The sequence below is a fragment of the Solanum stenotomum genome, chromosome 7 (assembly GCF_019186545.1).
Source record: "Solanum stenotomum isolate F172 chromosome 7, ASM1918654v1, whole genome shotgun sequence".
In the NCBI taxonomy this organism is placed as follows: Eukaryota; Viridiplantae; Streptophyta; class Magnoliopsida; order Solanales; family Solanaceae; genus Solanum; species Solanum stenotomum.
Window position 1 is genome coordinate 10975731 of NC_064288.1, and position 13380 is coordinate 10989110.

The window sequence follows — 13380 nt, forward strand, 5'->3', positions numbered from 1 at the left end:
CTCCCTCCATTCACTTTTACTTGTCGCTTATTTCTAAACTAGATTTTTATTTTTACTTGTCACTTTTGACATTTCAAGAAAATATAGTTATTTTTTTCATTATTTTACCCTCCGCATTAAATACTTATTCTTCAAAATATTTTTCAAGACATAATACTAAACACCATTTAATAGGGATAGTCTGGTAAAATATCTATATTAATAATTATTTTCTTAATAGGTGTGTCAAGTCAAATAGTGACAAGTAAAAATGAACGGAAAAAGTAAAATAATACTAATAATTTTCCAACAAATGTGTGAGTAGTAGTGTTTTAGGGAATCAGCGAATCACATGTTAAAGAAGCAACAGTTGTTACCGAACCTAACACTAGACCTATAATTAAAGCAAGAGTTAAAGCTTCTCCGTAGCTAAGGCTCGGATAGTTACTGGACAAGGCTGTCCTGATATTTTTTTGTCCTCTTTCTCTCTCCTCTTCAAAAGTTGAGAATTTTTTGTCAAATTCTTCTGTGTGTGGATGTTTAAGTTCATCTCAAGATGAATTTCATCTACTTCAATAATTAAATTTAATTCAGATTATCCACGAGAAAATTGGAATGAATGATCTTCATTTATATAGTGGATCCACTTGTTCAGTGTTTGACTGATTAGTGAATCCAAAACAAGGATTTTATTGACGGAGATCTTGGTTTTGTTGTTATTTCTTTTGTTTTTGGGAGCTGATTCTTCTCCAGGAAATCTGTTTTTTTTTTTTTATCAGAAATGCTGGAATAATTGTAATCGGTATCATTTATGTGAATCACTTTAATTTTTTTTAAAAAAATTGTGGTAACTTGTCTGAAACTGTGTTCTCACTTGCAGCTGAAAAATCGCGAGTCGATTGTGCTGTTGTTTGACTAATGGCGCAGAGTAATTGGGAAGCAGATAAGATGTATGTACCAAATTGATTGTTCTTCTTTTTGTTTTATAATTGTTCACGTTTTTACATTCTATAAATGATTATGAGAAGATTGTAAGATCAATGCAGAGAAGGAACAATGGACTATATTAAAATAGTTGCTCGGTTTGAAAAATCAAGAGATAATTTACTCAAAGCATTAAATTTAATATATTGATTGTTTCTGAAGAAGATATATGTCAAGTCAAAAGTGAACAACTATTTGGATAGAGAGAGTAGTTACAAGTGCAGAGTCGGGGGGCGGGAATGGGAAAGGAAGATTATTCCTTACAAGGAGTGGTGGATGAGGATCAATTTATCTAATCCTCACTACATTAAGGAGCTTCAAAAGATTACAATTTGTTTACTTTAAAGAAATTACATTTTTTTGACAAGTTAAAGGATAAATTGTTTTGACTTACCAAATAATTAACAGTGCGAGACAAATTTTCAGGGTGGGGATATTATTTGTTTTCATTTGTAATATTGTTGATTTTCGTCCTTATTTTTTTGGCCTCTTGTTAAATTTTCTAGGCTGGATGTTTACATTCATGACTATCTGCTGAAACGAAAGCTGCATAATTCTGCAAAAGCTTTCATGACAGAAGGAAAGGTTGCTACTGATCCTGTAGGTAATGATGTTAGATGATGCTCTACGTTTGAATTTCTTTTTACATTCTAAGGGTAGACATCTGTATAACTTTCGACATGTTTTATTCTTATTTCTTGATGGGAATCTATGTTTTGATCTTCTGGTTCATACTTTTATAGCTATTGATGCACCTGGAGGATTTCTTTTTGAATGGTGGTCTGTGTTTTGGGACATTTTCATTGCAAGGACAAATGAAAAACATTCCGAGGCAGCAGCAGCATACATAGAGGTTTGTTGAACTTAAGCAATGACCCATGACACAAATTATTTAAAAGAAGCGTTACACATTTCGTACCAACTTTGAAGTATTTCCTTTTATTTTAGACTCAACAAATGAAAGCAAGAGAGCATCAGCATCAACAGCAGTTACAAATGCAGCAGTTGCAACTCATGCAACAACGAAATGCACAGTTACAGCGAAGGGATCCAAATCATTCCCCTCATGGTGGTCCTATAAATGCTATCAACTCCGATGGTATGATGGGGCAGCCATCTGCCAGTGTATTGGCAATGAAAATGTACGAGGAACGAATGAAGCACCCTCAGTCCATGGACTCGGAAACATCTTCAGCACTTATTGATCCCAATAGGATGGCACTTCTAAAGTCAGCAACTAATCATCAAGGGTATGGTTGGTGCAACTGTTCCATATGTTATTGCATTATTTTACACAACACGTAACTATTTGTTGCATGCTTTGAATCATTTGTATCTCTATTTCTTCTCTGTTGATTCAGCCAGTTGGTACAAGGAAATTCAGGGAACATGTTGCAGCAAATACAAGGACGGCCTCAGCTGGCAACTGTAATTACATGAGCTCTTAGTTCTAGATACTACACAGGATATCTCTTGTTTATATAATACTCGGTATTTCATCTTATTTTACCAAGCTAAAGGCGATACCTATTTCAACTATGTAGGATATTAAAGGGGAAGTGAACTTGGGTGGCACTCACAAGTCTTTGCCCATGGATCCTTCATCAATTTATGGGCAAGCGATTCTTCAGTCAAAGGCTGGTCTTGGTGCAGGTATTACTACAAAAGAATTATTTTCAGCATAAAAAAAATAGAGATACATTTTCTGATTGACATTCTTTGTCCACCTATTACTAATAATTTCAAATGGAAAATATATCCGTTTTTATGAAATGCACTTTTTAGTAGTGATTTCACCTAATTATCTTTGTTTATCTTTGATATGAAACATGGTTTTTTTCTGAAAACCTGCTCATCTTCCCGCAAGACACTTAATCATGTGGAGTTTTGTGGAACTCCATCATTGTCCTTCAAATCTGAGTTCTTTGAATTGTTGAATGGTATCATGGATAATTTCATTTTTCGCTGTTTGAAGTTCACGACAAATTATTAAAGCATTGCTAGACTAAATATTAAAAGCTTCTTCTTAAGGTTTCTTCTTTCCCCAATGACGCTGTCAATGTACTTGAAATCCAATTATTTTTATTTTATATTTATGACATATCACTTTTAATAATTGTCTGTATCACATCTCAAGCTTCATTCATCTGTCTTTAGCAGCAATATATTATGGTTTATGGGTGGAAAGTACTGGAACTGGTCTTCTTTATGTGAGCACAAATGAATTGTCTCTCTGCCTTTTTCTGTTTATTTGCTTGTTTTAGGATTTCTATTTTTCCAGCTCAACTTTCTTGAAACTCCCCTTTTCCTATCGTCTCATTTTCTCTTTCTGATGAGTCTGTTTAGTTTTTTCCTGTCTTTTCTGAGTACTTGTTTGTCAATTATATTGTAGATGATCTTACTTGGGCAATTTAGTCCTCATATTTACTCCTTGTTCTTCAGGGTTGAACCAAGGTGGCACTGGTCTACCATTGAAGGGTTGGCCTTTAACAGTAAGTTACCTATTACTTTTGGTCATCACTGCTTTTAGTATACTGAATTTTTGACGTGCATAGTTGGTTGCTTTGCTCATGATATGTTCAGGGAATTGACCAGGTAAGGCCTAGCTTGGGTTTGCAAGTACAAAAACCCAACTTACAGACCCAAAATCAATTTCTTTTGGCATCACAACAACAGCAGGTCCTAGCTCAAGCTCAAGCCCAAGGTAACCTTGGAAACTCACCTAATTATGGGTTTGGTGGATTACCTAGAGGGAACTTTAATGCCAAAGATGGTCAGCCCCCAAGAAATGATGGATCCATTTGCTCTCCAGTACAGTCGAATTCCCCAAAGGTTAACTCAGATCTCCTATAGTTGAGAATATATTTTGCTTTTGGGCGTCAACTATACAATTTTTTGTCCGTTACACTGCACAACTATTCTGAGGCTTAGACATTTTGTCTGTAAATGATAATGTCTGTTTCTGTGGAAGGGTCTATGTTATTTTATTCCAATTCGTATAACGGCTAAAGTTTAAAGTGCTTATACTATATACCTGTCTTAAACAGATGAAAATGTCCCAAATGCAGCACTCTTCATCTCAACAACAGGACCAGTTGCAGCAGCAGCAGCAACAACTGCAACAGGTTAGCTTAAGGAAAGCGTAAAAAAAGCTGTTTTTTTATCTGAATTTGATATCATCAAACTCATGCGACATCAACTATTGTTAACAAGTGATATCTGTTCCTGCCTTACCTTCCTTCTTTTGCTCCAGTCGGAAATTTCCGTCTTTTCTTTTTCCTTTTAAATGTTTTGGTTTCCTGAAAAATAAATTATCTAATCAGTCCAACGAGTAGTTCATCCATCTTCTTACTTTTTTCCCAGACCAACAGAAAAAGGAAGCAACATTCGTCTTCTGGACATGCTAATAGTACTGGCACTGGTAACACAGTTGGCCCTTCACCAAGTTCACCACAATCAACTCATACCCCAGGTGATGGGATGACTAGCATGTCAAAAGGTTTGATAATGTATGGAGAGGGAACTGGCGGTATTGCATCCTCTACAAATCAGCTGGTAATTCTTTCAGTTTTTAATGCAAATGTTTGTTGGCATTTTTTTTCTATATATCCACTTTCATATTTGTTAATGAAGTATTTAGTTTCCATATAAATTCACAGTTTAATATGCTAATTATGCCATGACCTTGAAAGTGTTTTTTACTATCTTAAATCGTATAATGCTCAACATGACTTCTGTCGTACAGGATGACTTAGAGCCTTTTGGAGACATTGATAATGTGGAATCATTTCTGTCACAAGACGGGGGAGATGGAAACATCTATGGATCATTGAAGCAAACTCTTACTGAGCACAAGCCTGAATCTTCAAAAGGTAATAATCTCACAATTGGACTTATAAAAGCTCTATTGTCTTTCTTTTTTGTTGCAAAATTATTAACTTAAACGATTCATCTCAGGTTTCTCCTTTGGTGAAGTTGGTTGTATACGGACAAGAAATAAAGTGACTTGCTGTCATTTCTCATCAGATGGGAAGTTACTTGCTAGTGCTGGACATGACAAGAAGGTAGGCTGCTCCAGAATATCTAATGTCTTTAGCATAAATAATCGGATTACTGTTTTATTTCGTTCTATGATATGTGATTGTAGGTTCTATTCTCTATTTTATTTCATTATTCATCTAAGAAATTGTAAATTATGAAACATTTCCTATGTATGCATCAGGCTGTTCTTTGGAACATGGATACTCTACAAACAGAGACCACCCCTGAGGAACATCAGTACTTGATTACAGATATCCGCTTCCGGCCTAATTCTTCTCAACTTGCAACTGCTTCATTTGACAAGTCTGTGAGATTATGGGACGCAACCAATGTAATTATTTTTATATTTTCTGTTGGAACTTCAGTTCTTTTCATTATTTTTTTGCCTTTTTCTTGTTTAAAAACTCCGAGATGTAGTTGTAAGGCCTTTGCTACAGTTGCATGTTTTCAATAAATCAAATGTTAAATAAATTCATACTAAACAATCCGTTGCTGAACTTTTATTTGCAGCCTAGCTATTGTTTGCATGCTTACACGGGACATAGTTATCATGTTATGTCGTTGGATTTTCACCCTAAAAAGAACGACCTATTCTGTTTCTGCGATAGCAACAATGAAATTCGCTATTGGAGTATTAGTCCATTTTCATGTACTCGGGTGTCCAAGGTTTGCTTTTTAATGTTACTTACTGTTATGTATAAACCTACTTTGCAGTAGTAGATTTGTATTGAGCTAACTATGACTTCATTTCTCTCTGTTTGTAGCAAGAAGGAAGCGCGCAAGTGAGGTTTCAACCAATGACTGGGCGTTTGTTGGCTGCGGCTTCAGATAAGATGGTTTCCGTCTTTGATGTCGAAAATGACAGGCAAATTCATTCTTTCCAGGTTTGTTTTCGTGCTAGATGACTTCGAGTTTATTTAATATATTTTGCCGGTCATTCTAGACATTATATATCGGTGTTTGCTTATAGGGGCATCCTGGAGTGGTGAACTACCTGTGTTGGGATCTCAACGGTGAGTTACTGGCATCAGTCAGTGAGGAGTCTGTCAAAGTTTGGTCATTGGCCACCGGTGACTGCATTCATGAGCTAAGTTCTACGGGGAATCAGTTCCACTCTTGCGTTTTTCATCCTAGTTATCCTGCTCTATTGGTGATTGGAGGAATGAGGGTAATTGCGTTTGATAGACTACTTCATGTTCATACACTTTTTACTGTTTAGTGACAATGCTCAACACTTCACTGCTATTTTGTAAAATTTATGTTGCAGTCTCTGGAGCTGTGGGACATGGTTGAGAACAAAAGCATGACGGTTCCAGCACATGAGAACATTATCGCTGCCCTAGCACAGTCACCGGCGACTGGAATGGTTGGCTCTGCAAGTCATGACAGTTCGGTCAAGTTATGGAAATAGAGGAGGATTCAATCTCAAGATTTCACAAATATATATATATATATCTATAGCTCTTATTGTTTTTGATGAAGAATATCAATGTCTCTGGTTGTTATAGTTAACATTAGAGCGTGGTTTGCCATTGAGAAGGGAGTTGCACGGTAACAGATTTGCAAATTTTCATGGTAAACTGTACCGTGTTTCTCCTAGAGTATTGGATAAAACCGATAATGACACATTTTTAATACTTCAAATTGTCACTGCTATAAGAATATTAAAGTTTCCAGTTTGGTGCAAATGAACTTTGGATAACATATCTAGAGTTGTGTTCAACGTCATTGTAATCGAAATATGCACACATGCGGAGTGTGGCAAAATCCTTGGTTGTAGGGAGTGCTATCCCTCAATGGGCCCTACTGGATGTGAATCTGGATTAGTCATACCAACATGCTCCAATGTTACATTGATCCTTCATTTGCATTGGGTACTCGTAGAGGCATTTTGTACAGATCTTTCAAATATTGAGCAAGTGGATGGGGCTATGCGTAAGATGAACAAGGTAAAACTAATCGAGCCAGATGAAATCTCGATGGAATTGTAGAAGAACATGAGCGAGGCAGGCTTGGATGACTCAATAGATTGTTTAATGTCATTCTTAGGACAACAAAGATTTCCAAAGAATGGAGGTGCAGTATGATGATCCAGTTGTACATCAATAAGGGTGATATTTAGTATTGCCATAATTATAGAGGTATCAAGCTGTTAAACCACACTATGAAAGTTTGGGAGAGAGTAGCGAAAGCGAGGGTGAGGAGGAGTGTGTCTATTTTAGAGAACCAATTCCGTTTCATGTCGGATGTAAGTCATTTACTTTGTAAGGAGGTTGGTAGAGCAATATAGGAATAACAAGAGGGACTTGTATATGCTCATAAACCTCAAAAAAGTTTACGACAAAGTCGCAATGGAGGCTCTTTGGAAATATTTGGAAATATGATGGTAATAAGACTCGAGTTAAGACTGTGGGAGGTGACTTAGAACACTTTTCAATCTTGATGGGGTTGCATGAGGGATCCACTTTTAGCCTTTTTTTAATTTGCATTGGCGATGGTTGTGTGCTAACATGCACATTTGGGGGCAGGGGAGTGTCTTGGTGCATGTTACTTGCAAATGACATAGTACTAATTGATGAGACGCGATCGAGGCATATTTAACACAAAGTTGAAAGTTTGGAGACACGCCCTAGAAGTAAAAAAAAAAATTTAAGTTGAGTAGGACCAAAAGTTGAATATATCTAGATAAGTTCAATGATGTCTCCTATGACGGACATGGACGTAGGTACTGACGCACAACCCTTCCCTAAGAAAGAAGTTTCAAGTACTTAGATTCAGTAATTCAAGGTATATGAGAAGATTGAAAAATATATTACATATTATATTGGATAGGATGGATGAAATGAAGGTTCACATATGATGTCCTGTAGGGGTGTGCAAAAACCGATTTAACCAATAAACCGAACCGAAAAAAACACTATTGGTTTATTGATATTGGGTTATTGGGCTAACGGTTTTTAAACGGTTTTGCAAATTTTTTTATTGGGTTATTGGTTCGGTTTCCGGTTATATAATTTTTGTTAATGGTTAAACCGATAACCCAATAAGACTATACTAAATTTACTAGTCTTATTGTTAATGGTTAAACGATTGTTACTTTCACACTTTTTGTTAATGGTTAAACGATTGTTACTTTCACACTTTTTCCTTTGAATGTGTCTAGTGTCTAAACTTGCAAGAAAAATGATTGTTACTTTTATGATTATTACTTTCATGCCAAATGCTAGAAAAATCATATGGTTTATTTGAAAATTTTCTTATCGTGTATATAATATATATGAGTATTTTCTTATTGGTTAAACCGAAAACCGAACCGTTAAGTACTATAAACCGATTAACCAAAAACCGATAAGAAATATGTTATTGGTTTGGTTATCGGTTTGAAGTATTTACAAACCGAAAACCGATAAACCGAACCAATAACACCTAAAACCGAACCGAACCGACCGATGCACACCCCTAATGTCCTGTGAGATAAAAATGTGTTATATAGAAAAGTAAGTTATACAGACTGATGATTGAACCGATTATATAATATGAGGTAGAATGTTGGTTAGTCAAGAATTTTCATGTCTATAAAATAAGAGTGGAAGAGATGAGAATGTTGAGGTGCATGTGTGGCGTACAAGAGAGGGATAATATTCAAAGTGAAGTTATTTGGGACAATGTGGGAGTAGAACTCATAGAGGAAAAATGTAGAAAGTGAGACTCGAATAATTCGGACATATGAAGCGGATATGTGTAGATGTACCGATTAGAAAGTGTGAGAGGTTGTTCGTAGTGGTCTTGAGAATGGGTAGAGGTACACCTAAAAAGTAATAAAAAATTTAAGAATCTCATAGAATAAGGAACAAATTATATCATATCCCTACTCTAAAATAGAGATGATACATTATTATTTATATATCATGGTATGTTTGTGAAATATTATAGCTTATTTTTGAATTATACATGAGAAACTACTGATTTGTAATGTACTTGTTACTAACATGCATCCCTAGTGTTCTAATTACTACAAGTCAGACACATTAGCAAACACATGTAAAGTTTCTTTGATTCCAATGTCAGATAAGGAAGATTGGTCGATTCCAAAAGATATTTTAGATGAGATTGTATCGTTACCCAGATACAAAAGAATGCATGGATGACCAAGGAAAGCAATGGAAAAAAATCCAGGTAAAAAGCTAACAACAAGCACAAACAATTGTGGACATGAAGGTCATAAAGACGAACTTGTAGTTTCTTTCTCAAAGAGAAGTGAAACAATCATTTTTAGAACACATATATGTTCTATTAGTTTTAGTATGTTTGGTAAAAGTTTTGTATTAGGTATAAACGTCAACATAACCTATACCATGTTTGATTGGTTGGATTTCATATGTTGTATAAAAGTTATTCATATATTATTTTTATATGGTGTTTGATTGTGTTTTTTGTCTACATAATTAATACCAAGATAACTTATGAGGGAATATATGTATAAATTATACGGGGTAGAAGGTGGAATACGTTATGTGAATATTAATTATACATGTATTAAAATAGTTAATTACACATTTATTCTTGTTAATTTATTTTTAATTTTTTTTATGAAGAACTTTACCTAACTATACTGTCCGGTTGTAGACATTGAAATTTTGTGGGACTCTAAAAGATGTGCTTAATTCGAGTTGAGACTCTACAAAGTGTGTTCAATTCCAATTAGGATTATTGGAGGTTACTTAATCCTAAACCCTAGTTCATGTCTATATAAAGGGTACTATGTTCCCTTAAAGAGGTTGTCACGACCCGAGCCTACACCCTAGACGTGACTGAAATTCAAGAACCATTTTTTATCCCAAGTGAATCCTTGTCCTGGCTACTATGATTCACATGACTTTACATAATACGCGAAAGCTTAAATAGATGAACCTTTAGACATTCAAAGAAGAGCCTCAAATTATTGTCTTAAAATACTCAACATAAGTCATCACTTTAAATCAAGAACTTGATAAAACAATGAACATATCTAATCTTGTCTGTCTATGAAGTCTTTAACAATTTAAGATAGATGTCGGGACAAAACTCATTACACCTCAAATACTACTAAACTGAAATGAAATTGGAGTCTCCCGAAAGCAAGAATGCCTCACCAAATACTATCTAAGAGTGAGTGATGATCTCAACGAAGCGCCTGTTGATGATCCTGAATATCTGTATCTGCATCATAAAAAATGCAGGTCAAACGACGTTAGTACATTAAATATACAAGTATGTAATAGGGCTGAGTAAAACAGAAAACTGAACTGTATGACTGAAATGAAAACAACTCAACTGAATCAATACATGTACATGAAGTGTAGACCATTTGAAATTTACAATAAGATATGCAATAAGACAATATGAAAATAATACTTTTCTTGTGGGGAGTTTCTCTAACCGATAACCATTACCATAAGCCTAGCAATGATACAATGTTTCGACCATGTTGCAAGGGCCATCCTATACCTTGCCGGGGTATAGGATGATATTGTGACTATGGATCCATCTAATAGGCCTTCTCAGAGGCAGTGAGAAGTCATGTGAAAAATCAATGATATTCTATCCTACGCTGGTTACGTAGTTTTATGGGACTTTTGAGTTATAAAAGACTCTAACACAATCCAGTGCTCGATACTACTCCAGAATAATCAATATAAACTTATGCTCAATTCACTCATTACAAAGAAGAGACTTTTTACTTTATTGGAATACTTTCCAAAATATTAGACGTGTTTGCATGCACTTGTGGACTTATCTTTCAAGCCCAATAATCAATATGGGTATATATATATAAACATCATTTGGAAACTCTTAAGTTTTTATGAAGTAGAATCTTAAAACATTCCTCTTAACTTACTTTAATTTAGAAAATATGAAGACATGTAAGTGGGACCTGTAGACTCTCTCAAGGATTAATGAAGACTTTAAGAGTTCATATTAAGAAGAGAACATAGACACGATTCGAAAGAATACATACAAAATGGATGACAAAAAGAAAAGGTCCAGGCGACACTGACGCACTAAGTGGCGCAGGGGGCCAGGTCCTAAACTACTGACAGTAGTTTAGGGCGCACAGCTGGCGCGCCGCGCCAGGCCCCAAACTACTGACCAATAGTTATGGCGCACTAATGGCGCGCTGCCCCACCCCTGTACCCAGAAGCCCGATGAATTTTTCCTCTCTTTTTCGGATCCTAACTCATCAAGAACCAAGTGATTCCTCCTAAACTCTTTTGAATTCACAAACCTAATACGAATTATTCGAAACCTCATACAATCTCTATCAATAATAATCACAACAAAATCTAAAGACCTTCAACCCAAGAACTCAAGAACCTCTATTGTTAAAGAATGAATCAACAATCAAGAACTACATCAAGAATCTCTTAACATATCAATTTCATGGACAATTCATGGATGAAATAGGTGTAGGATGTGAGGATGAACAAGTTCATCACTGTGTAAAGCCTTACATACCTGGAAAGAACAATTGTTTTTGGCGAAATTCCTCAACCCTTAAATGAACGTTTGAAAACCTTTTTTTCCTCTTCTTGAAACATCGCCCTAAAATTCTAAGTGTTTAGAAATGTAAAACTTAAGTTAGAGTCTAATAAGACCCTTAAATTAGGTGAGCAAACGTGGGTAGGCCTATTGGGGTAAGGAAAAGACCAAAATACACTTTCCTTAAACGGATGAAAAATCTTAACTTAGAGCCGTTGAAAAGAGGACTCAAAGACCTTCGATTTGATATATCATGGGTCACCTAAATCTCTATGTGCTAAAAGATATGATCATTTGAAGTTGACCTAAAGCTAAAAACTGATGGTACCGAGGTTTTACTGAGGCATCTCGAATATTCTGCAAATTCATGGAATATTCATAAAGATATCAAACTCAAATCATCCTAGTTCGAGAAATACGTCACTAACGGCCCTCGAATCATGGATAAATCTTATGAGATAAGAATCAAGGGATCAGGAACACAATTGTACCCGCATTATTTATTAATAAAATTGTGTTGATTCATATTTTATTTATGATTGCAATTTATTTTATATCACTTTAAAATTTGTTGCAAATAAATTGGCACGCCCAGAATTTGTAGATGGTAAAATTCGCGTCAAGAAACAGTTATCAAGAACGGAAAGTATTGCAACAATCGTATTTATTGATTTCAAAGTGCGAGTGTTTTAATCTATACGATTCCTCTGAATTCGTCTTTTGAAATATAAATTCAAAGGCTCTTGAGCTTGAGCCTAAATTTATCTCGAACTTGATCTTGGATTCAAGGGTTTTAAAGTTTGTTCTTGAATCTTCGATGAACTTTTGAATTTTGTCTTGATCTTGACTTTTACTTGAATTCAAGGGCTTCGAGCTTGTTCTTAAATCTGATGGTCTTGATCTTGATCATTCTTGAACTTAATTTCTTAAACTTGTAGCTATAGAGGAATCTATGGCGTTTGATCCACGAACCTTCTCTAGCTTTTTGTTTAAAATTTTTGGTGTTTAAATTTTTTGGTCCTTAATCTGAATTATGAGGACTCTTATTTATAGTTTTAGAATAGATGAGTTGTGATAGGAACAAGTTTTCCTTCGGCCAATTAGATTTAACTGACATGGCATATGGGCTTTATGGAGCGAGCTTGTCATTTTGACACATATTATGATCCTATTGGCTTCTTGTTTGACTTGGCATGCCACGTTATTTGTCACGTGGCACCAAAATGAGGCTCTAGGATGAGATGAAATTGGGCTTAGCAAACTGGGCTCGACCCTAGCTAATTATTTGTCAACTTTTGAATTGACACACTTATTAAGAAAACAACGATTGACATAGTGAGTTTACCATTTTACCTCTATTAATTATGAAGTATATGATTTAAAAATTTAAGATTTTCAAGAAGTTCTACATTTTTCAAAATTAATTAATTGAAGGTATATTATGTAAAAAAAAATAGTCCTTTCTTTATTTTTCAAAATGGACAAATACAAAGGGACAGACAAAAAAACTAAATTGAAAAAGTAATTAGAGATAGATGGGATGGTTTTTTCTCTACCCAAAAGAGAGATGGTGCAAAGTTCTACACACAAAAAAAATTAAAAAAATGGCATACTTAATTTGGTGATGACATCCAATTTTGACCAACCTATAACCTTTTTGAAAGTGCTATTCAATTAAATACGTATTTTTAAAACCTATTTCGGGTTTAAAATTTTAAATGATTTTGTCTAAAAAAAATTATATATTTTAGTATGCATAATTTATTAAAATCGTTATAATTATTATTAAATTATTATATTTATCGATAGTTAAACTCGAAATAATTACTTTACTTATTTATTTAAATATTTAAAAAC

At 34.7% G+C, this 13380-nt stretch overlaps 1 protein-coding gene across 1 annotated transcript; it reads left to right on the forward strand.

The window, feature by feature from the left end:
* Positions 1–431: 431 nt before the first annotated feature.
* Positions 432–6424, forward strand: LOC125870625 (transcriptional corepressor LEUNIG_HOMOLOG-like). Its single transcript, XM_049551096.1, has 18 exons — positions 432–781; positions 860–929; positions 1470–1567; positions 1707–1816; positions 1912–2213; positions 2325–2391; positions 2508–2616; positions 3406–3455; positions 3547–3795; positions 4011–4088; positions 4327–4518; positions 4709–4835; positions 4921–5027; positions 5186–5335; positions 5515–5670; positions 5769–5888; positions 5975–6172; positions 6272–6424. Exons 2-18 carry the CDS (start codon positions 898–900, stop codon positions 6413–6415), a joined length of 2289 nt encoding a protein of 762 aa, XP_049407053.1. The 5' UTR covers positions 432–781; positions 860–897; the 3' UTR covers positions 6416–6424.
* Positions 6425–13380: the final 6956 nt, after the last annotated feature.

Coding starts and splice junctions, on each gene's coding strand:
- LOC125870625 (XM_049551096.1), top strand. CDS start 898: ATGGCGCAGAGTAATTGGGAAGCAGATAAGAT. Junction 1,568..1,706: donor GGTTGCTACTGATCCTGTAG/GTAATGATGTTA, acceptor ATACTTTTATAG/CTATTGATGCACCTGGAGGA. Junction 2,392..2,507: donor GACGGCCTCAGCTGGCAACT/GTAATTACATGA, acceptor TCAACTATGTAG/GATATTAAAGGGGAAGTGAA.